The sequence below is a fragment of the Spodoptera frugiperda genome, chromosome 11 (genome assembly GCF_023101765.2).
Source record: "Spodoptera frugiperda isolate SF20-4 chromosome 11, AGI-APGP_CSIRO_Sfru_2.0, whole genome shotgun sequence".
Lineage (NCBI taxonomy): Eukaryota > Metazoa > Arthropoda > Insecta > Lepidoptera > Noctuidae > Spodoptera > Spodoptera frugiperda.
In genome coordinates this window covers 4,364,163-4,389,006 of record NC_064222.1, presented here as the reverse complement: position 1 = coordinate 4,389,006, position 24,844 = coordinate 4,364,163, and the positions used below count along the sequence as shown (strand labels likewise).

The window sequence follows — 24,844 nt, the reverse complement described above, 5'->3', positions numbered from 1 at the left end:
ACTGTGTGGCATGTTGTGACAAAGAGACGAGATTGCGGTTGAAAGAGTACAATACATTAAGTAATGGTGGAGTTTCATTAATTTTCTAAATGTCAAGGTCAAATGTTAGGGTTGTTATACAGACTTATTAAAGCAGTCTATCTAGAGCGGCTGCTTCAACCTGCGACTGCATAGTAAACTGCTCGAGCTGTTGCTACTGCTTCGGGCAGTTGACATTTGATCAAGCGGTCAAGCAGTTATCAGGCATACAATGACTGCTCGAGATGTCGATCGCTCTCATGTCCCCACGCCCGCGCTCTTCATTGCACGTCATGCTCCATAGCTAACATCAAAATTCTTTTTTTTTGCGTTGACATGTCAACGTTTGACCACCAACCCGCTTTCTGCCAGAACCTATATACCTGGTAACCAAATGTACAGAGGACAGTTAGTAAGCCTATGATTTTTTCTAGTAGTATAGGCTAAATAGAAATACTTATCTGTTTAAATTTACTATTAAAGAATAAATTATCCTTCAATGACTACTATAAAATAGCGAAGTGTATTTAAATTGTGTAAAGTTCGTTTATTCAATAAATAAGTAAGTAAGTAAGGAGTTTGTCGATAATTAGTTTCAATATTGATTGTTGTTACAAGACGAGGCTTAGTGGATTTGCGTAATGTTTTGTAAAGGGCATCGGGGATTAGGTTTTAAGTTTCGTCTTTTGTTCGTCGGTTTAATTTGAGTTGAGTAGACGGTCATGTTGATAGTCACGGTGGAGGGAGAGTAGAGTGTGGACTGCCTAGCGGGTTTACTGGGGCTCCGGCTCCAAAAAGCAGGAGTAGAAACGGGTAGGTTTCTAGTCAGTAAGAGTCTAACTCTCCTTCTAGCTTCGCCTAGAAGGCCAGGATGACATTAGATGATTTTCACTGCTAAAAAAACAAGCATTTACGACATCTGCAGGAAACTAGACACAGATATATTTACATACATACATTTCTAAAATAGATATACATGACATAGGCAGAAACTTTAGAAATAGAACTGTACAATTAAATAATAATACATTTTTTTTTATTTCTATGTAATTAAGAACGATACTATTATTAAACTTACACTACATTGAGTTCTTAAAATTAATTTTAAATGAAAATTTAAGAAATGAAATCTCGAATGATATTAAATTTAAATGTTAAATTGTGTATCCAATAAAAGTTTTAATAGCAATCTGACAGTTGTATTAATATTACTATTATTTTGAATATTACAAGTTTTCAAATTAAGAAAAGTTTTATCTTAAATACTTATCCATATTTTTACAATAGGTATAACCTTTTAAAAAGAAGTTTGTAATAAAAAAAAACAGCAAACGAAACGAATGAATACTTATTTCTTTTGCACGATCGTTAAAATTTCACAAAACAGTTGAAGAAAGAAATTCTTTTATGCGATTTCGACTGACGGCATTATACAGCGAATAATTCGAAAAGTTTTTGAATTCGAAGAAAACGTGAATACCAGATTATTTGAAGATTTCTACGAAATTAGATCTTGATTAATAAGTTTTGTTTTTTAACAAACTTAAATCTACAAACATTTAAGTGTTTGATGAGCTTTACATAGATAAATGTATAAATCTAATCTGAAATCGCCCCACACTAGGATTTTCTCCTGTGTCGTGGGAGTGTTTACAAACATACATGTTCACATGCGCATACACACCCAGACCCGAAACAACAATTTGTAGATCACTCAAAAAGTTGCTCCGTGCGGGAATGCCCAGCCACCGTACCAACCGTGCATTCAATTTTCTTAAAGTAAAAATAAAGCAAAAACAAAGCCGCTTTCTCTGTCCCTATGTCCCTTTGAATGCTTAAATCTTTAAAACTACGCAACCGATTTTGATAGATATGCGTTTTTTTAATAGATAGAGTAATTCAATCGGAAGGTTTTATATGTATAATACATGCATAATATATCACCATTGCACCCATGCGAAGCTGGGGCGGAACAAAACAATATAAATCAAACCTATTTACAACTAAACCGCTAATATGTAAATACAAATAATCAAAAGCCTCTAATCTTCACATTGAATACTCGTAGAAAAACAAATGAATACCAAGAGACGTTCTATTGTACTCCGAGAGACGGCTTGTACAGCTGAATAATTATCGATTGCAGACGCTACGTAGACGAGCCTTTGTTTGTAAAGAAGTCAATACTCCAGACAACATTATGAGGTCTAGAGTCACCTCATTACCGTAACACTAATTGTATTTGCGCCTTCAGGCCTTTTGTAAAAGGTGAAAAGGTTCATTAAACCCAAATTTAATTGTACAAAGTACGTTTATATGATTAGAAAGATTTGTGTTATAAATGAATCTTTGGATAAAATTATTAATGCTAATGCGTTAAAGCTCTTACGTTTGTGTTTTTATTTGAATGCTTGAATATACGTCAACGTCATGCCTTTTATCCCCGAATGGGTAGGCAGAGGTGCACATTACGGCACGTAATGCTACTGTACACTTTTCACCATTTGTGTTATAAGTCCCATGAAATAGGGGGTGAGCCTATTGCTATATACTGGGTACAATTCCAGACTCCGTGCTACTACTGAGAAACTTTAGAAAAACCGAAAAAAGCCCAGTAATACTTTGCCCGACCCGGGAATCGAAATTGGATAAAATAATTTATGCTAATACATTAAATCTGAGTTTGTGTTTTCTTTGAATGCTTGAATATCTTGGTGTAGAAGTATAGGTACTTGAGGAAATTTATGTTTAGAAATGTCTTGTCTGCGGCTTTGATCGCTTTCAAGTAAATTACAGAAAACCGAAACTATGTAAATCGTGCTTCAAACCGTTAAGAAGATAAATTAGAACATTAAGATTTCAAACACAAACAAATATACAACTTCTCTCTCTTTGTCTCTCTATATATAATATATGTTTCAATATCTACATATGTACATATTGTTACTACTTTTCTATTACATTATGAGTGAATAAAGTGTCTCCTTCTTTTTTAAATTATTTATTTAGCCTATATTTCCTTTTAGGATTTATCTCTGTCCCAAAAGTTAGGTTTTCTTAAGACTAAGGTAAACTCACTCTACTTATCCCCTTCTCTCTCGCTTTTCCCAACTCCTTTTCGAAGTACAATAGCCTCATTTTGTTTTTTCACTGTACCTAGTATTAATCAAGGGTTTCTTTGCAGCACTGCCCCGAAGCAGCGTTGGTATCAGCGAGGGTGCTTGCAGCTGAGGGTGCCCCAGCAACGCGCTCTGCATCAGGAGTTGAAAGAAGACCGTCAGCCCCCAGGCCTCCGCTCTGCAAGCGAGGCTCCGGTTCCTTGCTGTCTGGATCTCCGCCTACTTCTAGGTAAGTGGTGTTTCTTTTTTTTATAGGTTAAGTGGCAAACAAGCAACAGTGTCACCTGATGGTAAGCGATCAGCGCCGGTGATTCACTGTATAGGTTCCCTCTGGTAATCTTATTAACATAGTAAAAAAAAAACGTAAGGGTTGTTTTAAGCTGGTTTTGCTGTGAGGCCGTTGTAGTCAAACTCAGGTTAAGCCCATTCGTGCCGAAATGTGGCTCTCCTACGTTAGCTAACGTTAGCTGATGTGTATTATTGTAGGAGTTAATTGCAGTAACAGCCAGACAGTGCAGGTTTTTTGGTTTTGAAAATAAAACTTACATTAGCTTATCTAACTAAAATTAACAGAAAATTTCTTCAAGACATGTTATACGCAAGGCTTAGTGCAATGTGGAGACTTAGGGAGCAAATAAGGAGACGTGTTAATCTTACGATTACCTTTATTATGATTACCTTATACAACTAACTTACGCTACGCTAAGAAAATGAAAGAATTTATCTGAAAGAGTTGAACATAAAAATCCATATAAAGCTTCAGGATCAGCTTGAAAGATACAAATTACAACGCAACTGTATTAGACGGGGCTCGTAGCTCGTAGCACTTTCCTCTAACGAGACTACGCCGTAGCGTTTCGTAGGCAAGCTACGTAACTTTTCTGGATTTTTATTCCATTTGTACACATAGACGTACAGTTAATGTTCTTAGTTCATAATATGATATATGTTTTGCCTCAAAGGATTGATATTGATATTGATATTGAGATAACGCCTACTTTTAGATAATTAGGTAATTTTTCTTATACAATTACAAAGAGCAAAAAAGTTTTTATTTCTTTTCTTTTCTTTTTTAAAAATACTTTGACCCACATTAGGATTTTCTCCTTTGTCGTGGGTGCGTTTACAAACATACAAGTTCACATACACATAAGCATAACACATTTGCTAACATAGCACGCAAACAACTTTTACTCTCTGAACAAATGTTCACATACTTAATGTGAATTTTCCCTTTCCCTAATTAAGTCACGAAACTCGTGTGACAACCTACTGTTAATGGGTAAAACCCTACCCCCTTCCAAAAGGCCGGCAGCGCACTTGTAGGACCTTTTCATTCGGTGCCGATTGCTCACCATACTTTACTTTACTTTAACAGCTTATAAATGGTCACTACTGAACAAAGGCCTCTTCTCGCATAGAGAGGGTTTGAGTATTAATTACCACGCTTGCTCAATGCGGGTTGGTGATTTCAAACTTATAATTAGAAATTATTAAGTACTTATTTGCATCTCATAAAGACTAGATTGAGATTATGCTGTCTAGATTGAGAAGTTTGGTCACCAATATTTTATTCACGTTGTTGAAAATTATTTTAATGCTTTATGTAAACAGTTTGGATACTTTTTGTTGAAATAAATTAATACAGGTTTTTCTAGAGGTATTTACATACATACACATTATTACGAATGTTCTTACTGTCCTCTCTACCTATACGATTCTGGTATACCTCTTTGGCTGTGATATCGTTTTTTATTTTCAAAAAAAGTGTCGGTGGGCGTTTTTGTTCAAAACTTTAGCCGATTTTCATTTATTTTTGAATGTAATTCACATGAAAACTATCCCTTAAAAAAATAGATGGCATCTCTCTCCTTTACATAGGTACATATACATGTATATTATTTATTGTATTACAAACCTCGTTTTACGCCCCATGAAAATAAGGTTCAAAATAAAATAACACAACATTTCACAAACAACAATTTGCAACATCGACAAACAAAATAATTCGAATACCTAATTCGTTTAGCTGGATCTCGCACGTTCCACAATATTGCCATCAAATATACAAAATGGCGGCTATTCTTCATTTAAATTAATGCCATTAATAAAGCGTGGTGCGTTGCTTGCTACAGATAACATGGTGGTGTAGGGCTGTCATTGCGGTTTCGTTTGAATTTAGTTTAAATTACGCAATCCGTCTTCAAGCGTAGACTTTGTGACACTTTGTGTGGAATCCTTGTGTGAAGTTTGGAGGTTATGTTAGACTTATTGTTTGTTATTTTATATTTTTACTATCTCTTTATTCGAGTGATCATTATTGTGTGACCGCGCATATATAGGTATATTTTATCCGATATCGGGCAGTAAATTATAAAAAAAAAAAAAAAAAACGAAAATCACAAATCACGAGTTACCCTGGACTACCTAGCGGGTTACCGGGGCTCCGGATCAAAAAGCAGGAGTAGGAACGGGATGGTTTTTAGTCAGTAAGATACTTATCGTTTGCCCAAGGCGGGAGAAGTCATTTGATGATTTTTCCCCCTTAAAAAAGAACCCTGGAGCATTCATCTTAATCTTTGTACTACGGCGACATTCAGTACCGCTTCATTTGCATCGATACTTGTTTATCTTTAGGTACACAATTATCTGAATACCACGACCTATTTAAATATTCTAGTGAGACCCGACCCTTCCAGTATTTGCATCGGAATATTAAATTATTTGGAGATTTCGTACCCTTACTGTTTATCTAAAGGAGACCATATTATTTGTAATTCCTATTATGCCAAAAATAGTTAGTGAACTTAGATTCGAATGCTTCTTCCGTCAGAAGTGTTTCGATTGGTCAAACTAAAATAGGTATATTTTTTTTTCATTTAAAAAACCGACGTGATACGTATTTCGTTATGTGAACGAGGTTACCGGAGGCTCAATCCCCGATTTCTCAACAACCCTTAATTCGTAACCCTCAAAAGGCCAGCGACGTACTTGAAACGCCTTTAGTCTTCCGGGTCTCCCTGGGCGGCGGCGATTGCTTACCATCAGGTGACCGTATATGGGCCAATTGTAAATTAAAAATTACTTATAATAAAATATAGCTTCTACCTTTGCATTTCCATAAAACTACTTATGCAAATAAAGCCTAAAAAGGCAAAAAACAAATATTACTTACATTCAAAAATATAATTTTAAATTGGGTTATTTATTTTCTACAATTTGCCAACCCTATACTGTCAGGAAATATTATCGTGTCTGATTTTTCCGAGCGTCGCGTCGCGTCGCGGCTCGAGCTCGCACCGACAATTTAATTCTGTTTTAATTTGTCCTGCATTTAATCCGACAGCCGATAAAACAGACATTATGATGTATAAATATTAATATCGTTATCGTTATTTCATAACAATAATTTTATTATGTTTGTTTACCAACAAATAATCGTGGCTTCTTACCTTGAAGCTACAAAGTACGACGGGGAGGACTCTGAGGAATTGTTTAATCTGATACCTGCTGCGTCTTTTCACCATCGACCTACACGACAGCACTTCCATCCCCATCATATAGATGGTTGACAGGCCACAACTGTGCGTTTCTCACTAATCTTTTTGCCTCGCACAGCAAAACTGTGGAATGAGTTGTCGTCGGCGTTATTACCTTAGGAAATTAACACTAACAACAATAAAAAAGAGTGTGGTGTCCTTTTGCCTACCATTTTAAGTAACAATCGGATTGACTTAATCATTATGTTATCGGCTTACTCACGTAACTGTTTGACGAGGAACTTGACTAGTTTCAAGTCCTAGTATGACTTGAAACTAGTCAAGTTCCTTTCACGAGCAGCATTCCTAGAAGGCGTTTCACGAGCAGCATTCCGCGACACGACACCTCGATTGTCACACGCTGCCACGCACCGATAATATAATAATTAATTTAGTATGTCTCATGAAATTTATAATAAAATGGATTGACATTATGTATCTACGTAAATCAATTTTGAACCCATTCTTGATACTTGAGACAAGCATGATTAAACGGTGTTATGTGATCGAAGGGAAAACCGTTATGTCTTCATACGATGGCTCGACTACATAGCAACAGGTTATTATACATAGTATGCATTATGTGTGTAAGTATGTATGTATGTATCAAGTTTCCGTGAAAGCTTATGAAGCACGATTCTCACTTTGTATTTTGAATACAATATCATTTTCCTCTGCAAACAAAACACGTATTTAATTTCTTGGCTTTAAAAGTAAAAACTAAGCTGTTTTCCGGGAATAGGGTAGATGACTAAGTTTTATTTTAATGTCCGTATTGAAGATTAATATAAAATATTAGAAACGCATTTTTTATTTTCTTATGTAAACAAATATTTTCGATTACACACAAATATTTTCGAAGATATATCGATTTGAAATACCGCGTAACGTCATTTGTAGTGTAGGTACATTTTATACGTAGAATGACGTATCTGCTCTCACTCCTTAACTTTGATTAGTTCTATCTAAGTATTGTTATCTTATACGACAAAAAAAAAATGTCAAATATTTTTTCATTATCTAACTGATGGACTAAAGATTTTTTATTTTATACCATATTTCTGCGATGATATATATACAATGTACTTTTTTGCCATTGAAATGATAAATTATCCAACAGTTTACTTAATAGAAAACAATTCAAAGAAGTTTAATGCATTGATCAACTGTTTTTACAGTTGATCGAAAAATCAAAAAGCTAAATTCCATAATACAAACTAATCTAATATGATAGACAAACATATAGATACATAAACACACACGCACACACATGAACATTTATCGCATTACGTAGCTCGGTGGTATTATTTAATATCCCCCCATTAAGTCCCGCGTACGTAATGGGCTGCTATAAAGAAACGAGTGTACCAGGGCAGCAGAACATTAGCGGGGCATAAACTATTCAGGGCATGTGCAGAGCTCGGAACGAAGTAAACGTGTTGTGTGTGAGTGTGGCACACTGAATTCCTAGCTATTTATGAACCCCTGGTAGTTTGGTTTCCAGATTAGTACCTATTTAATTATTTTTACAATAGTTTTTTATAGATTGCGTTTTGATAATGTGTGCTTACAATTACATATACATTCTCATAATGTATACATTATACAGGTAGGTATCTATAATTTTGGCCAAACTTATTCCGACTTCATAAGTGGTTTACCATATGGTATGTGAACGGTTTGAATAACTACGCGTCATCAGAACGCACGCTTAACGTTTGCCATGCAAACATAGACTTAAGGTCTTGTCCCATTAATTTTAATTGTAGGTTTTTCTCATGAATGAGGATCCTTTGGTGGTTCCTTTAGACCTTTGGGCCACCGCGATATTCCAGCGGGCCTACGACATTAAATTCCATAAAATGTACAGCAGTTACCATCTAATAAGGCTAGTTAAGCAATTAACCAAGTTACCGGCGCGGTCGCCACTGATCTGTCAATTTGTGGTAACCTCGTTACGTGGCAGTTACTGTTGCGGTAACTACGGCGCAGAGTTCTGCTGACATTTACCGGTTTACGGTTCAAATCTGATATTCAATTTTGTTGTTATGTAGTTAACTAAACTAACGAACTAGAACGATAGGCTGTAATGGTATCAGGTGAAATGTTGCTGGGTGAATTTTGAATTAATTTCAAACATGAAGATTCAGAAGGTAAAGTTTTTAAACTCTTATAAGCTTTTAACTCTATCCAGTGTCTTCTCCCTCCTTGGGCGAGACGGGAGTGTTAGACTTTTACTAACTAAAAACCACCCTGTTCCTACTCCTGCGTTTTGAACCAGAGCCCCGGTAACCGGTTACTTTGTCCGCAGCTCCAGATTAGGCATCAGCCCTAGTCCACAGGCTAGGATTAATAACATACCTAGGTAGGATAAGTAAGTGATGGAAAGTGGGGGCTAGGCATATTGAAGATGTTCTCTTGAGTCTATCCCTTAGATCTACAAAAGGGACACATCTTGACGTAATGTTAAGTACTTAGAAAACGATACATTTATAATAAGTTTCAAAAATAATCCTAACATTATTACACAATACTTGTTTATACCCCCTATAATAAATCTACTGACGCCATGAAACTGATACTACAAATAAAAGGCAGAGGTTACACGTGGTGGCACACAGAGGTTAGTTTCCCATTATTATAAGGACGTGCAGTAACAAAGCGGCGCAGCACAAAGGCTGACTGACGGCGCAACAATGCCGGTCCACACTGCGCGTGTTGTTTGTGCTGATAGATCTATTAAAGTGATACGTAGCTCATGTCTAGTCGTATATTTATCTATCTTCATATTGACTGTAGATCGGTTCAGTGGTCATAAGACTACATGGTCGGCGCGATGGCTGGGTAATCGGCTGCCGTGCAACGTGTAGCGGGTTCGATTCCCGCACGAAACAACTCTTTGTATGATTCACATATGCTTGTTTCGAGTCAGGGTGTCATGTGTATGTATGTGAACTTGTATGTTTGTAAACGCATCCACAAGACGAGAAAATCCGAATGTGGGGCAATGTTTTTTAAAAAAATAAAAATGACTTGTTATGCTTTTTCACGAATAACCACCTATTTGCGATTTATACCTACTTGGATTTAATGTAAAATACGGTAGAGTAAATAAATTATTTACGCTTTTATGACCATTTCAAGAATGAAATGTACACAAATTGCTGTGAAAAATAGCACGAATTCACGAGATTTATGAAGATATCACGTTTTTGCCTTTAGAAAATACTGTCAGAGTAAAAAGGCGTACAAAACAACTTCACTCGTTTCTCGTTATCGCCACTTTCTTCAATGTAAAAAAGGGTTCTCGATTTCTTTAGCTAGACTTTGATTTGGGTTCGGCCTTTGTTACTGAAGTTTCGAACAAAAACGTCTAAAAAGTACTTTAATTAAATAAGAAGTGAACTGTCTCACTGTTCGAGAATAAGTGAGAAATTCGAGTAAGATTTTTTAATGGATTCATTGTTTTATTGAGGTTTTTGGTTTGAAAAAACCTTTGGTTCATAATGTATAATGTATTCTCTAACTATATCATGTATTGGTAAGCCAATACAAATCTTTAGATCGATCTAACATTTTTGAGTAAAACCCTTACAACTCACGTCAAAAGTTTTTCTTAATCCATTTAATACCATGGGATTTTTATCTTAATGTAGTTACATACATGATATATATTGTGGTCATTACTACCGTAAATGTGCACCTCTGCCTACCCCTTCAGGGATAAAAAGGCGTTCGTTGAAAATTACATACACATACTATATACATATATCGTAAGGTGTGTTACATGCATAAGATTTTTTAAATAAGATGCCATGTATACGTACCGGGACCACATAATCAGCGAAGTAGTCAATTAGTTCTGAGTATTTATTTATATATCAAGAACAAATTAGCGTTTAAGTGTATCATGGTTCCTGGCTAGCTAACTCAGTGGGGAATACAGTAAATTGTCTTGTCTCGCGTCTGTCCTGCAAATCACATTAATTTAATTCAGTACCAGCCCATCTGTCTCAGTCTATTTATACCGCAAGGACTTGAGGTTTTAATGTTATTCATTATGTAGTAGTTATTGTAATATAAGTTATACAGATTTTACTTAATTAGATTGTATTTATTGAATTTTCGATCGATTAATTTCAAGCCAAACCAAGAATCTTATAAAAACTTCACGAGAAGCATGCGCGATAGCTGACACAATTAGTTCATTAATGCTCGTTGTATCAGTTGGCAGTCAGTTGGCGATTTAATGTCATCTGATACGATGATCGTTTATCATGAATAAAAGAAAAATAGTATAAATAGTAGGACACCAGTGAAGAACCAGAATAAAATTATATTTACAGGTCGCCCGATACGGGAGAAATCATTGGATGGCTTTCCCCCATCAAAAAAAAAAACAAAAATATAGAAAAAAAACCCATTAAAAGATAAAATCAAAAGGCACAGCATCACGAGTATATCATATCCCTCATGGACAATACTTGAATCCCTTCCCATTACAACCAATCCCACAAGATCAGTTTTTCACTTCCGAACTTCGGAAATTCCTCTTAAACCAATGATTTATAACTTTTTCTTTGAAACTTGTTTCATCCATCTGTTTTACGTTAACTCCGGAGTAATTTACTTGGAAATGTTGAGGAAGCCACATCTATACATATAATAAAATCGTAGAAAAGTGCTGTCTGTACATTGAAAATAAAAATAAAAAAAATAGCAGGGGTTATTGTTATGTCGATGTCGAACCCAAAAATGTAATTAACTTTTTTTTTGTCTGTTTGTCTGTTTGTCTGTTTGTCTGTTTGTCTGTTCGTCTGTGCGCGCTAATCTCAGAAACGGCTGATCCGAGTTGGATGCGGTTTTCACGAATATATTGTGGGATGCTTAAATTTACATTTAGTGTTTGTTTCATGTCAATCGGTTCATAAATAAAAAAGTTATGTCAAATTAAAGAATCACGTCGAAATTCTATGCTTATACCATTAATCTCCGCAACTATTTGACGGATTTGGTTGAAATTTGGTACAGATATAGTTTAGAACCTTAGAAAGGACATAGATATATTTTTATTTCAATAATCAAAAAATAAAAATAAGAAATAAATTATTTATAAATAATTCTATGTCGATCGTTACACGACTTCGGTTCATGTTATTGTTTTAATTCATCGAAAAAAAGTAAATAAATAGTAAAAAGGTATGAAAAAAATAATATCAATATAATAAAACATTTAGTACAAAGAAAATGCTCTAACGGAGTATAGATAATTCTATGTCGATCGTTACACGACTTCGGTTCATGTTATTGTTTTAATTCATCGAAAAAAGTAAATAAATAGAAATATGAAAAAAATAATAAATATAGGAAACCAGTACAAAGAAAATGCCCGAACGAGTATAAATAAATATCCAAGTTGTCTATATCCTCGATAGATGCGTTGGGATCGAAATAGATCGCGCTATGGTTTCGTTACATTCATTTGGTTGGGTATCGCCCGATACGGTACTATCGTAGAAAAAGTGTATTATCAGTCGTATGACTATTTGTCCCTGCCGTATATTCTAAATTGGTTTCGTTGTATTTGTCAATTAATAAGTTTATTTGTTGGGTTCTCCTGGTTTTTTGGTTAAACATTTAACGTAGGTTTAGTTTGATATCGATTATTAGTAGTTACTGTAGTTAGTTTGTTTAATAAAATTGTAAGTCTAATTTATAAATTAATTAGATTAGATTTAAGTCGTTTCTTTTAAATTATTTAGTTTAAGCTTGGTTATTATAGCATAGAGGATAGGTCCCAATATAGATTCTTTTTTAATTGTTATAAATTCGTACTTCCGAAGCTTTCTTTAGTTTTAAGTTAGTTTAAGTCCGTCTTTAAACTATTTTTTCAATGCCCTAAGTGAGTATACATCTATTAAATTCAAACGCAGAGCTCATTATGTTGATTTTTGAAGAGTTCCCTGGAATATCATCCACATCTCATTTTTGACGTTAGATCTCCGCGAGATCGGGAACTATGTGGTTAAAACCAAAAATTTGCCGGAAGTCACTATTCCACGCGAACGAAGTCGCGGGCAAAAGCTAGTAGTATAATATATATTGAGGAAAGAAAAGGTTAACGTAAGGGGCCGCCCCTTACGTTAAGGCTTTCTTTTATCAGATTCATGGAATTTCACTCTAACCGATGTTATGAATTCGTAAGATGTGTAATCTTGTATATTGCTTTGTTTTGTTTGTATTTTATCGATGGTTTGTTTATAAAATTATTTCGAATACTTATTAAGTAATTATTACTTACGTTTTCAACACAGTCAAGTGTAAGAACTTGAAAATATGAGCCATAGGTCGAGTGAAACCATGGCCACACAGAAAATTGACGTAAAATAATGCTCGTGTTGTGTTTCGTCGTGTGAGTGAGGTTACCGGAGGCCCTATTATCCTCCTCCCCAATCTCTCCAATCCCCTAATCCCTAACAATCCTCAAATCCCTAACCCCAAAAGGCCGGCAACGCGCTTATAACGCCTCTGGTGTTGCGAATGCTCATGGATAATCGACGAATGTGATAAATTGTGTTGGGATGAAGACAAAAATAATAAGTATACAAAAAAAGTTTCTTTGGGAAAGTTGTTTGTAATCATGAGTACAATCACGTGTTTAAATATCGTTCACTAATTACCAGTCACCCTATATAGTACCAATTTACTATGCCCACCTTTTTTGCCTGCATACCAAATTTGTTTGCTAACTGTATCTACCTATATAACTACGCGACAGTTTCGCTACAAAAAGTCGCCGTGGGCGAGGGCCCTAAGGGCGAATCCACAACACTGCGTTGCGGCGTCGCATCACAAAAACGACGTCGAACCGCAATACGATGCGATGTCGCAGCGCAAAAATGTTATCGGTCGTATCCGATTAAATTTTACCACCTACCCACGATACCCACTGAATGCTAGCACGTCGCCGCATCGCATACTCTTACGACGCGCCGTCGCATCGGAAATTTCCACGATACGCGGCGTAGTAGATTTTTGCGATGCGTCGCCGCAACGCAGTGTTGTGGATTCGCCCTAAGATGTAATAATAATAATGAATATTGAACCTAATCCGCCGAACTCCTGATAATTACTTTATAGGTGCTTTTAACGGAACAAGTAACAAAGGATTTCTGCTTACTCCTTATCGATTTACATAGAAATTGGACCGGATTAATTGTCGATTCTTCGATTCTGAGAATTCCTTTCAGTTTATCCAAAGAATACGGCACTTACTTAGTTTGAGAAGTAAATTGAATTTCAAACTCCTTCGGATTAACAAATTCAAATTGTTAAGTTGTAAACGGATAAATTAACTCCTAGAGATAACTTAAGTAAGCGAACTATGTCTTAATCCTAACTTCCTAAATAATGTTCCAAGGTTTTGTCTAATATTGTAAATGCGAAAATTCTTAGCTTATATTTAGTTGGTAAACTACAGAACTTAATAAATGCGTATTTTTTTTTGTGGCATAGATTACGTCATGTGGGTTATTTTTAATCGACTTCAAAAAATGGAGGATCTCTATTTGTTCTGTATTTATGTTTGTGTGCGATTACCTCACGTTTATGCGCTGCGCATGAATATGAGCCTTTAGCGTGGCTTAAATCTAGTCGAGTTTCTCGTCAAATAATTACGCGAGTAAGCCGAAAAAAATAATAATGAATTTAGTATGTCTCACGAAACTTATAATAATATAAACAAAAACGAAACAATAAAATTATTTAAACTATTGCTCACTAGTTAACTGCATACTTCGATCAACAATACCAACATTGTTGATTGAAGCATAGCATTCAATCCTGTGTATAGCTAAAAAAACTAATGTTATTTTGTACTAAAAGTTAAAAAAAATCGACTAAATCACAGACCACAACCATTACGGGTAGATTTATTTGAAGTACAGATACATTTTCCCCGCGACATTATCAAAATAATGTAACTTTAATTAAATTTTATAAGTAAGTTGAATTAATGAGCGGGAGAGGTCCAAAAGCACCCTTGTTAGGGCCCCTATCTTATTTGATAACGTAAAATACGAGACCCTTTGCGAAATTGGTGTAAAATTATTATTACTACCGAGAAAAAAAGGCCTCTTGAGATATTTTTTATGAGGATGGGAAATATTTTTCCTTAATTTAATTTAGAGGGCGCATGTGTGTACGTATTTTACTTAGAGTGCTTTTCCACCAGAGATGTGCTATGCTACGTTACTGTGGATGCGGTTGGCTTCCACCAATTATATTGGTTGGTACACATAGATTAGCGTTGGTGGAAACGGACTCAAATAAGCTGTTTTTATATGGAAATATACGTGCTAAGGATGTCCCTATTATCGCTACATCGTATAGTTACTCGAGCTGCGTATCTTCCTCGCACAGCTACATACGATCGGTAGTTTCGGGTGTACAATGTCTGTCAGTCAGTCATTCAGTAACGGATCCGATTTATATATAAAGATTTAAAACATAACAGTAAACTGAAACACAATTAAGTAAAACCGTCATAATTACATGCAATCCCATTGTCTATAATCGTATTACTGATTCAACGGTCCGGATTATATTCCACGAACCGATTGATCGAATAATACGTAACTATAATCGGTTAATCTTTCCGATTAATTCCTATTGTGTCAGTCGCGTTTCTATATATTATATCAGGTTCGAATATTATGTTAGGGTAGGATAAAATACTACTTGGAATTTTGTTATTGGGCCCAAAAAGATAGATATTATTTTCTTTTCTTTTGTGGAAATAAAGTGGGTTTCCAATACAAATGTAGTATCTTTATGAAAAGGTATTATCTTTTTGATGGCTTTTCTTTATTGAAATATCATATTTTTTTTATTGTTTTGTCACACTGGTGGCTGTATAAAAAAGATAAATGAATCTTAAATGGGTGCTTAGACAGGCTTATTAATTGATCCTAGACTACCGGAGCTGCGGACTACCTAGCGGGTTTACTCGGGTACCGGCTCGAAAAGCAGGAGTAGGAACGGGGTGGTTTTTAGTCAGTAAAGTCTGACACTCCCTCTCGCCTCGCCCAAGGCAGGAGAAGTCATTGGATGATTTTCCCCCTTAGAAAAAAGGTTAGACACTAACATGCTGTGAAGTCTAGACTAAATTACTAAAGGACAAGAGACTAATATTAGATTAGCTACACAACCCACTATTTCGCGGAAAATCGGATGTTTATATATGGAATTGATGTAATAATGCTTTAGCACTAAATCAACAGGATGTATCATTAAACTATTAAAATAGATTATGCCATAATCGTAAATGGCAGTGATATTTCGATTCTATTATATGAGTTATGAGTAGTAATTATTAGGTTTCATAATATTACGTCTACTTATTGACAAACAATTTTTTATGTATTTCGTTCCTGAACCGGAGCTGCGGGCTACCTAGTGGATTACTAGATACCAGGGCTTAGGCCCGAACAGCAAAAGTAGAAACGGGGTGGTTTTTAGTAAGAGTATAACAATTTCTCTCGACTGACCCAAGGCTGGAGAAGTCATTGGATGATTTTTCCCCCTCAAAAAGAACGGTATTACTCTCGCTGTAAGTTAGGTACGTACTTTTAATGCAATTTATGCCTCTGACTACCGACTGAGACGTTTAAAGTAAAATAGTCACTAATTCTCTAATAACGTTGGTCAGATAGCCTAACACAGCATGGCGTTAATGACAATCGCTGTTGTGTTCGTTAAGTTTGTTATATCCTTAATACCGAGCTACAACAGTCCTTCACGTTTCGAGGAAGTCATTTTCAAAACCAATGAGTCCTTTATTTTCTCATGTCCCAGGTAGCTCCGTCTCTGTTCCCAAGTAACTTTCCTGCACCTACCTACAAGTTGGTACTTGGCTACGTGCTTTAACTTTGCCAGAAGTTGTAACTACGTGTGTTTCAGCTGTTAACCGGAGAGCTCATTAGCAAACTCCGTACTAACGAGTGGGAGCCTCTTTAATGTTAAATTGTTTGCAGAAGTGACAGGTTGTTGAGCAGATTTTATAGTACTGGTACAATACTATTGCTGCTACTTACTGCTTCAATTGAGCACGCACTACTTAGGCATGCTTGCTTGCTCATTTCTGGCATGCTTGCGAATATACAGGCGTTCGATTTAAACATGCTGCCTACGGTACGGGTGGCAGGGGTGTGCTTAGCGTGTCTAAAGAGGTTATACTTAAAACTACGAGCACCTGTAACAACATGCTGCTAAATGTACGGCACGGAGTTTGCTAATAAGCTCTTCGGTAAAGTGTTGAAACACATGTTCGAAGCATAACTAACGAAGTACGTATATGTAACGTATAATAATTATGGTTGTTTCAAATAGTTACCTATTTGAAACAACCATAATTATTATAAAAAAATTTTTCGGAATTTTCGCTAAGGCTCGTTTCCTGTACTGTACGAGGAAGCGAGCCTTTGCTATATAAGCGAATTTGATAGGTTTCTGGGCAACCCGATATCGTCAATAGTCAAAAAACTTGTTAAAGAATAGACAAAACATTTTCTATTTGCTTACTGGGATTTAATCCCCAATCGATAAATCCTTTATACAATGTACTCTTTTTTTGAGAAGGGAAAATCATCCATTGCCTTCTCCGGCTTTGGGTGAGGCGAGAGGGAGTGTCAGACTCTTACTGACTAAAACCACCCCGTTCCTACTCCTGCTTTTCGAGCCGGAGCCTCGGTAAACCCGCTAGGTAGTCCGCAGTTCCGGTATACAATGTACTTACACACATACTTATGTGGTTTCCATGATTTGTTAGAAGTTACAAAGACTCAGCTTTGTATAGGAAAGCCGTGCCTAAAATCGTAGGTACCCCTGTGGTCCAAAGCCCTTTGTGTTTTGTTCATAATGTAAAGTAATTAATGCCTGGATTATTAACCCTTTGTATACTCTTTCACAAACAATTTTCCCGTGTAATACCTGCGACTATCTAGGATAAAATTTCAGATTTGTTACGTAAATTTTTGGCTAAAGTTATTAGGATGGTTAGGCGGGATGCTTAGAAATAAATTATTGTGGTCTATGCCACGGCTCTTTGATAGCAATTTTATAAAAAAAACTAGCTGACCCGGCAAACGTTGTTATGCCTTATAAATTATTTCGTCAAAAAATAAAACAAAATATTTAAGGGTGAACAACCCGTATCACTTAGGTATTGAATACGCATATACAATTTCGTAAAAATCAGTAAAGCCGTTTCGGAGTAGTACGGTAACTAACATTGTGACATAGAAATTTTGGACATTAGATAAATCTATATTTTTTATATAAAAATACCAATTACTCCAAAGGAAGTAACTTAATAATTTTACAAATAAATACAAAATCAGCAACCATTGACAATAAAACGATTTACAGAGCGCTGATCATAGCCAAGAGAGCGTTAAATTCAATTTATCGTATTTCATGTTTCGCTTCAACGCCGTTTAACTTCCAACCTTCCATTTAACATGCGAAACATTCGCATACGTGCGCAGAATTTATTTTCCTAACAAATTTTGTTGACCTATCCGAACGTCGGATTTGACAGTTGCCAGTATTTTCCACTCTATTCTCTATGCGGTGTCAATCAGGTATGTGTTTGACAGGTAGTTTTGGCGCGCTTGTCAAGTGCTATGTTTTTTTTTTGTTTGAAAATGGAATGCAATTTGTTTTTTTTATTATTTATTTTTTCATGAATGTATAGATGAGTAATAAAAAACATCTTATCTGCTGGTCATTGAGTTCCAACACGTTTTTTAGGATAATTTATGTTCATTGGCGATTAATTTAATTAGTATCTAGCCATAAATAACCACAAAACAACAACTTCTTCAATTTGTATACGCAAATCTTAAAAGAATCTTAATCGCAAAAGAAAAACTTAAAAAGTAAGAACTACTTAAAAAAAATATTGCAAAAACAAAACGGCCTAATGAAAAAATCATAACGAAAATTATTTACAACAAGATCTACCGTCGTAAACGAAACAGATTTCAAGTTATATTGGTTGTTACATAAAAAAAAAAACGGAATAATATAAAAATGTAAATGGCAAACTCTTGTAAGCGTGTAAGCTGAATGAAATAACACTCTAAGCTTCGGAAATATGTTATCGAGACGGTAAAATATATCGCTGTACCGCTTAGCTGCTTGAGTTATGAAAATTACTTCTTTTCTCCGTGACCAAAAAGGATTTTCTTTACAATTTTTTCACGTAGAAATACCCACGTACCTCACAAATAAAAGGAATAAGTACCTTACTATACATATTTCGTAACATGCTGCTATTTTATTTTAAATCCGTTATACAATACGAGGTCAAAACCACAAATTAAACGAAATTAACTTCATAATTTTTTTTGAAGTAGGTACAGTGAAGGACAAATCCGCCTGATCATTTTAATTTTTTATTGTTCGCACCCAGCAAAAACATTAAGCCATACCTCATAAATGTCACGTCAAATAGAAATGCGGTAACGTCACAGCTTAGTGACGCAACAGATGTACCTCTAATCCTTTAGTCAGTAGTGCGTTTGATCTTGTTCAGTAACCACACAGTTTCATTTGTCAATTCAAGGTCATGGGGGCGGGGCTAGGGAGTGGATCTCATCAGGAGCAAGCAACTATTAACTTAAGTACAGATCAGGCACATGTGACCACCATTGTACTAGGTACAATTTAAAAGAGTTTCTTTGTTCCGCTACTCGGTAATAGTCCCAGTTCCACGGAAAACGGGACAATGAATCTCCTCACTCAATGTAAGCACCTGTTCAACCTTCTGAAGGGCAAATTTTATTAGAACAGTTATAAAAACCCTGTATCTTAGTAATGTGCGTTTTTTACGAGATTGTTCCTGCTTTATGACGTCATTTTATCTATAGATGTACATAATTATTTTGTTGTGCGAAGCTTTAAACCTTATATCGAGGTGATAAAACGCCTTTTTCATTGTCATAAAAGTTAGGTCTTCCTAGACCTTACCACGTTTATGTTTGGTCGTAACTGGAGATAATAATGATCGTTTTTATTGGTTTTTTGAGTACTATCGTTTGATTAGAAGTGATATTTTTGTAGAATATCGTAATGGATTTTTCTGGAGCCCTCATGGGTCAAGTATATCAAAGAACGATTTCGGTTTTGTGTCCCAATTCTTGTATGTTGTTTCAAAGACTCAAGGTCGTAAATTGTCCTCGATAAATAGTAATGGGCTCATCCCATATTGGACCTAAACCAACAAGGAGCGGTACTGTTAGCCTATTAGAAGAGCAAAGAGGGTTCTGCGCCTTTTCTAAATCCTTGGGAGATAGCGAGTCAGTTGTCGTAATCTCCTTCAAATCACACTCGAGTAAATCGTGTATTTCGGCCACATAATAAAATATTTTTCGTGACACAAATATTTTGGAGCGACCACGCCTTTAGTCAACCTCTTTTGACGAACATGTTTTCTGCCCTCGGGCAAAAGTGAAATTGTGTTCTGTTTGACCAAAAATATTATTAAGGAATTTTTTTACCCGTTTTTCGGTTAGAATTATATGTATAATTCTTTCTAAAAGTCTAGTCGATTAATCAAAGTCAGATCGCTAATCAGAACATTAGTTTCCAAAATACCACATTGTGGCATAGATATATTGAAGCCTCAAAGATAAAAGATTATAGTGATGGAGCTATTGGTATTTATTTATAAGTTTCTAAGGTTTATGGTCATCCAAATAGATCTGAACCAGGATGGTTAACAATATCGCTTTCTGATCAATTTATCTAAGATATGTGTTATAGTGACTGCCTCGTTGATCGAGTGGTCGCAAGTGCGACTGCCGGACAAGGGGTCTCGGGTTCGATTCCCGGGTCGAGCAAAATATTACTGGACTTTTTTCGGATTTTAGAAAATTTCTCAGTAGTAGCACGGAGTCTGGAATTGTGTTCAGTATATGGCAATAGGCTCACCCCCTATTACATGGGACTTATAACACAAATGGTGAAAAGTGTGTGTACTTTGTATTGCGGCATTACGTGCCGTAATGAGCATATAAGATAAAAGGCGTGACGTTGCTTTGCTTTGTATGTGTTATAGTAGAATACATACGTGTTTTGTAGCCTAGAAATCATTATCTAGTACACCTACCATTTACGAGTCAAGACATCAAAACCCAAAAAAGAATATTGATCACTCATTGTTCCCAGCCATCTCGTTTAATAGTCGTCTCCCAAGGCTCAATACGGTTCCACGAGCACTAAAAGCTTTCATTTTTCTCCAAACATTCCTTTGATTTCTCCGTCGCAAAGAAAATAAAATATTACCATTATTTCCGAAGTACTTTAGGAATATGTGACAAGATTTATGTCCGCGGCCCCTGTTCGTTTACCTACTACAGAATAATATATTATTCGTGCTTAGGATTCAGGGTAACGACGGTTGACGTCTGTTGTTACGCACAAAAACCATTTCTTTGTCTAAAATTCCGATACTACGCACCGCCCCACATTTATTTTGTAAATTGCTGTTTATCTATACTAATATTATAAAGCTGAAGAGTTTGTTTGATTGTTTGATTGTTTGTTTGTTTGTTTGAACGCGCTAATCTCCGGAACTACTGGTCCGATTTGAATAATTCTTTTTGTGTCGAATAGTGCGTTTATCGAGGAAGGCTATAGGCTATATAACATCACGCTGCAACTATAAGGGGCGAATTAATAACGAAAAATGTGGACAAAACGGGGAAAATTATTCATTCTTCAGGGCTTCTATTGCGTGCGCTGCGAAAACGGTTCAAGATACGAAAAATATATGTATGAAAGAATTATTCCTCTTAAAATGATCTAAAAAAAAGTCCGCGACAGTATATGTCTATCTTTTAAGGTTACCTTATTAGAACCGTTTTTAGGGTAATCAAATATGGTCGAATTTAATGCATTATTTGTAAGAGTTGTAACAACGTAATAATATTAATCTTTATCCAAATAAATATGTTATTGATTAAGAGTATTTAATTGTGAACAATATTGTCTTTGACGTCATTTAATTTCAATGAACACCTTAAAAGATATTACAATTTTAAAATAACACCGACATAAAATCACCCGCGCCGCACGATGTTCAAAACATGTCGCTGCAAGGAGCAGAGGCGTGGCGTGCGAGCGACGCGGAGAGGGGGGTGTAGCTCAGCGAGGTACCATGCCGCGCGGCTCATACGCGCGGTCGGCTCCTTTCTGAACAGTTGTATGCAGCGTTATTTGTTTCTGCGATATAATATCGTCGTGTATTGATACTTTTTAAATACTATTTCATTTTGTTTTAAAGATAATATTTTGGTTCTAATAATTTCACAATTATTAACACTTTTTTAGTTTTAATGTAGATAATAATTAATTATAAGTAGGTGTCATAGCTTTCTTTATAGTATTGTTTGTTTTAAGGATAGTATTTTGTTTCTAATAATTTTGCAATTGGTTCTAATAATTTCACAATTATTAACACATTTTTTAGTTTTGATGTAGATAATAATTAATTATAAGTAGGTGTCATAGCTTTCTTTATAGTATTGATTGTTTAATGATAGAATTTTGTTTCTAATAATTTAGCAATAATTAACATTTTTTTTGTTGTATATAATACCCGTAAATTGGTGTTATCTACATAAATATTCTTATTAGGTAAGGTTTTAGTTTAAGCATACAGTTATAGTTATAAGTACGGTTATTCTTTTGACATAGGTTTTAGTTTAAGCATACAGTTATAGTTATACGGTTATTCTTTTGACATATTATATTTTATTAGATTTTCATAAGTACAAAATACAGGTAAAAATAATTAGGGTAATTATTTACTTTACTTTTGTTTTTTTTTTCTTGATTACGAGTTACGGTTTGGTTAAGTTTTCATTCCTACGTTCTTTTTTCGTCACTATAATGCCTAGAAAAAGATCTCAGCTTTCTCGGCAGACTGCTAATGCAAAGCGGCTGCGAGTTTCGCGCAGCAATGAAACAGAGGACGAAAATATACTTAGGTTGGCTACTCAACGGGCAATCAGTGAACAAAACCGTGCTAATGAATCGATCATAGAACGTTCGCAGCGTCTAGCCTCACAAAATGTCCGAACTTCGACGAACCGACAACGGGAATCAAGCGCTGAACGTTCTCAACGTTTGATCTCGCAGAATTCCCGAACTTCGACAAACCGACAACGGGAATCAAGCGCTGAACGTTCTCAACGTTTGGTCTCACAGAATTTCCGAACTTCGACAAACCGACAACGGGAATCAAGCGCTGAACGTTCTCAACGTTTATCCTTACAAAATTCCCGAAATTTGATGAACCGAGAACGGGAATCAAGCGCTGAACGTTCGCAACGTTTGGTCTCACAGAATTCCCGAACTTCGGCAAACCGACAACGGGAATCAAGCGCTGAACGTTCTCAACGTTTATCCTTACAAAATTCCCGAAATTTGATGAACCGAGAACGGGAATCGAGCACTGAACGTTCTCAACGTTTAGTCTCACAAAATTCCCGAACTTTAGCAAACCGCGAACGGGAATCGAGCACTGAACGATCTCATCGATTAGCAGAGCAAAGTGCACGATCAGCAAGAAATAGAACTCGCAGGCAATATAATTTATTAAATGCTGCGTTTGCTTATGATTGTACCATTGACTATACCGAGCTACATGATATTGATATTGGCAGAATGGATAAGATATGCAACTTATGCCAAGCAAAAAAATGGGCGACTGAAGCTCCTGGACTATGCTGTAGTGGTGGCAAAGTAAATATACCTATAATTCCGGAACCAACTACAGTTTTAAAAGAACTGATATCAGGCTCACATCCATCATCAAAGCATTTTTTAAATCACGCAAGGCAATATAATACATTATTTCAGATGACTTCGTTTGGTGCCAAAGAGATTCGTGAGGGAAACTTTATGCCCACTTTTAAAGTCCAAGGGCAAGTTTATCACTTGATCGGTAACTTACTTCCAGCTGAAGGGGCACAACCCGAATTTTTACAAATATATTTTGTTTCTCATGCCGATCAGGTATCCTTACGCTCAAATTTAAATCCAAGCTTGCAAGTCGATCTTATTGACGTTCTCCAAAGATATCTTCACGATCATAATACGTATATTAAAAGTTTTAAATACAATCTGGAAAATAGACCACCGAATGACTTCAAACTTATTATTCATGCTGATGTAAAACCTGCTAACGAGCATCGAGGTCGGTATAATGCGCCGATAGTAGATGAAGTAGCTGTTCTTTTAATAGATGAAGACAAAGGTCACCGAGATATTGTGTTGACTACGAGAGATGGTGGACTTCAACGAGTTTCTGAAACTCATAGGTCTTATGACCCACTTCAGTATCCCTTACTGTTTCCCTTTGGGAATGACGGATACTGTATAAATATTCCGCAGCAGAATACTGCTGCTAGATCTAAAACTGTATCGTGTATGCAATTCTATGCATTTAGACTAATGGTGAGAATAAATGTTTTTAACAGCATACATTATTTCAAAGGATTATTCAACCAATATTGTGTTGATATGGCGGCTAAAATGATTTCTGAGAGGCTAGACTTCATCAAAAGAAATCAAAAGAAATTGAGAGCAGAAGAGTACATTCATTTAAGAGATGCCGTGGTTAATGATGCGAATATTAACGCTTCTAATGTTGGCCAGCATGTTATATTGCCGTCGTCATTTACAGGATCCCCCAGATACATGAACGAAAAAAGTCAAGATGCCATGACATATGTCAGGAAATTTGGAAGACCAGATCTCTTCATTACATTTACATGTAACTCCGAATGGCCGGAAATAAAAATTGAGTTATTACCCGATCAACATTCTTATGACAGACATGATTTAGTTACTAGAGTATTCCATTTAAAACTAAAAAAAATGATAGTCCTACTAACGAAAAAAAATATTTTTGGACCATCCATAGCTTTTGTTTATAGCGTAGAATGGCAAAAAAGAGGTCTACCACACGCCCACATTTTATTGTGGTTAGCTAACAAAATACAACCAGATTCCATGGATGCAATAATATCGGCTGAAATACCTGACATACAACAAGATCCAATTCTGCATAATATTGTCATAAAAAATATGATACAT

At 35.7% G+C, this 24,844-nt stretch overlaps 1 protein-coding gene across 1 annotated transcript in view; it reads left to right on the top strand.

The window, feature by feature from the left end:
* The window catches only part of LOC118274897 (small G protein signaling modulator 2), a 104,827-nt gene that overhangs the window by 60,078 nt on the left and 19,905 nt on the right, over positions 1-24,844 (top strand). Inside the window, 1 exon segment of the mRNA XM_050696775.1 lies at positions 3,203-3,366. Within this exon segment, the coding sequence (XP_050552732.1) occupies positions 3,203-3,366 (164 nt within the window).